We start from the raw sequence: 2,390 nt of genomic DNA on the forward strand, positions 1-2,390 counted from the left end.
TTTGCACATGTTGTCAAGGAAGGACAATTAGCCCGCTGGGGATCATAGTGGAATTAGAGCTAATCTGGCTCTTTAACCTAATCTGTGTAATCTCGCTTGATTAGCTGGAAGGGCTGGAAGGAAACAGGATTAACAGAGGGTGGCAGATGGAGTCCCGGGAGAGAGAGCACATGTAGCGCCTCCTCTTTGACGAAACTTTCTTCTTTCTGTCTTTCAGTGACCCTCATCAGAAATGAACGCCAGCCCCCCTGCAGGAAGCGCCCTGGCCCCCGGCGGAACGACTGGGCCTACCACACCAAAGAAGGGACCACCCAAATTCAAGCAGAGGCAGACTCGTACATTCAAGAGCAAGGCCCCCAAGCCGGGCCAGAAAGGGTACAGGCCCGTTTTTAAATCATTATTTACACGTAGTTTTACTTCATACACAAGGACTTTGGCCACCAACCTCTTTTGTTTTCTCTTTTCGCAGTTTTGGTGACGATATCCCCGGCATGGAAGGCCTTGGCACAGACATCACAGTGGTGTGCCCATGGGAAGCCTTCGGCGACATGGAGCTCAGCGACTTGGCCAAATACGGCATCATCTAAACCTGCTGCCTCCTGCCTTCCTCGCCTGCCTGCACCTCTCCTCTGTCTGATCCTCTCCTGCCTGCCTTCTCTCCAGCTCAGCTCGGCACGCCATGATAAGGCCCCCTAATACCCTCTCGTCTATCTACCTCATGCTTTTGGATGGAAAGCATAATGATGTTCTTATTTTTATATTATAATTATTCTTATATGATACTGTTGAAACGAGAAGACGAGAAAATGATCTCCACATACCTTGTTCCCTTTCCCCTTCATCCATCTATAATAGCCTGCTCCCGACTTCTTCTCTTTCCTCATTTGGACTTCCCTCTCTCCCTCTGCCACTCCCAACCCGCGGCAATGGACGCAAGCAAAAACATAAGCTTGTATTTGCTTTTAGCTGTCTATTAAAATGTAAATAATTTGTTCTCAGCTTTGAACCTTTTTACCTTGTCGTCCATCTTTACCTTTTGTACTTACCTCCCCGTTTATTTTGCATTGTATTTTCTACTCCTTGTGCGCAAGGCTGTTATAAACACCGAGGAACGCAAGGAGAGTGTGCAAAGTGCTGCAATGGCGGAAGCTACACTTTACACAACTTTCACATCGTCACTGAGGAGGAACTCCCTTTTATCCCAGTCTGCACCTCTCTCTCTCTCTCTCTCTCTCCTTGCTGCTATCAGAACCCAACGTCCCTCCTGAGACAAAATAAAGGCATGTACGGTCAATCGGTATGTCCGGATAGCTGCAGTAAAATGTGTTTCTTTTTAGAACTCGTGTTGTCCCTCTTGTTTTTTGATGAAACACTTCATGAAATTAGAAAATATAGGCGATTTATGCAACACTCATCAGTTTGAGATTGAAAAAAGGAAATTGATTATAGAAAATTGAAATTTTTTTTTTATTCAGGTTGTCAGATTGAGGGATTTAAAAAAAAAATATATATATTTCTGGAAGGTTGGTTAGAAAAATAAAAAATAAGAAAATGAGAAGGCTTCTGCCCAACCTGCCCATCATCACACCGGTTTTTGAATGATTACATCCAGTCTCCTTACATTCATGGCTCCTTACATACAGTATAGGCCAATAATGTAAGTCTAGTTAGGCCAACTGTGTGCACTCATGCACTAAATACACACGCGTATAACAAATAGCTTGATAGCTATGGCACATTTTACATTTTGACATGGGGATATGAGCCACACACTTGTACTTGTACGGAGTTAAATTTGGCCATTTGCTTTGCACAGGTTTGATATAAAAGACAACATACCAAACAAAGGGAATAAAAAAAACCCAAATGATCTTAATTTTCCTAAAAACAACATTAGATAAGAAACAGTATCCTCCATTTACATCTTCCAGCAGTCTTCTCGTCCAAACTGATGACGTTTCCTTCTGTCGTAACTGCAAGGTTTAAAGAGTGCATCTAATAATAAACTAAATCCAAGGTCTCCTGAAATCAACACACTCCCACGAGGTTCTTTGTTGGGGGGGAAAAAAAAAAAAATCATCGTATTTGCTTTGGCAGAAGTTATGCAATAAGAAAATGAGTTCTCACAAGTACAATAAATAATCTGTTAATCTGTACAAGGTCGAGCATACAAATCAAACTCAAGTCAGTCTCTTATTATATTCCAACAATCTCTATTCATGCTGTCACTGACAACGCTAACATGTAGATGTTTATCAGGTGTAATGCTTGTCGTGTTGACTATCTAATTTAAGCACGTTACAGTATAGCTGACCTTCCTTTTGAACATTACCATGAAACACAAAGTGCAGCTGAGTCCGACGGGAATCTCATTAACTGTGTAGATCGAC

At 42.3% G+C, this 2,390-nt stretch overlaps 1 protein-coding gene across 1 annotated transcript; it reads left to right on the forward strand.

Moving 5' to 3' along the window:
* Positions 1 to 232: 232 nt before the first annotated feature.
* pde6hb (phosphodiesterase 6H, cGMP-specific, cone, gamma, paralog b) lies at positions 233 to 744 on the forward strand. Its single transcript, XM_069701078.1, has 2 exons — positions 233 to 375; positions 470 to 744. The coding sequence occupies exons 1-2, from the start codon at positions 233 to 235 to the stop codon at positions 585 to 587; spliced, it is 261 nt and encodes an 86-aa protein (XP_069557179.1). The 3' UTR covers positions 588 to 744.
* The last annotated feature ends 1,646 nt before the right edge of the window (positions 745 to 2,390 follow it).

The sequence above is a fragment of the Brachyistius frenatus genome, unplaced genomic scaffold (assembly GCF_029030835.1).
Source record: "Brachyistius frenatus isolate BFR_SWC_R1_liver_20210118 unplaced genomic scaffold, ASM2903083v1 Contig_36, whole genome shotgun sequence".
In the NCBI taxonomy this organism is placed as follows: domain Eukaryota; kingdom Metazoa; phylum Chordata; class Actinopteri; family Embiotocidae; genus Brachyistius; species Brachyistius frenatus.

Coding starts and splice junctions, on each gene's coding strand:
- pde6hb (XM_069701078.1), top strand. CDS start 233: ATGAACGCCAGCCCCCCTGCAGGAAGCGCCCTGGCCCCCGGCGGAACG. Junction 376..469: donor CCCAAGCCGGGCCAGAAAGG/GTACAGGCCCGT, acceptor CTCTTTTCGCAG/TTTTGGTGACGATATCCCCG.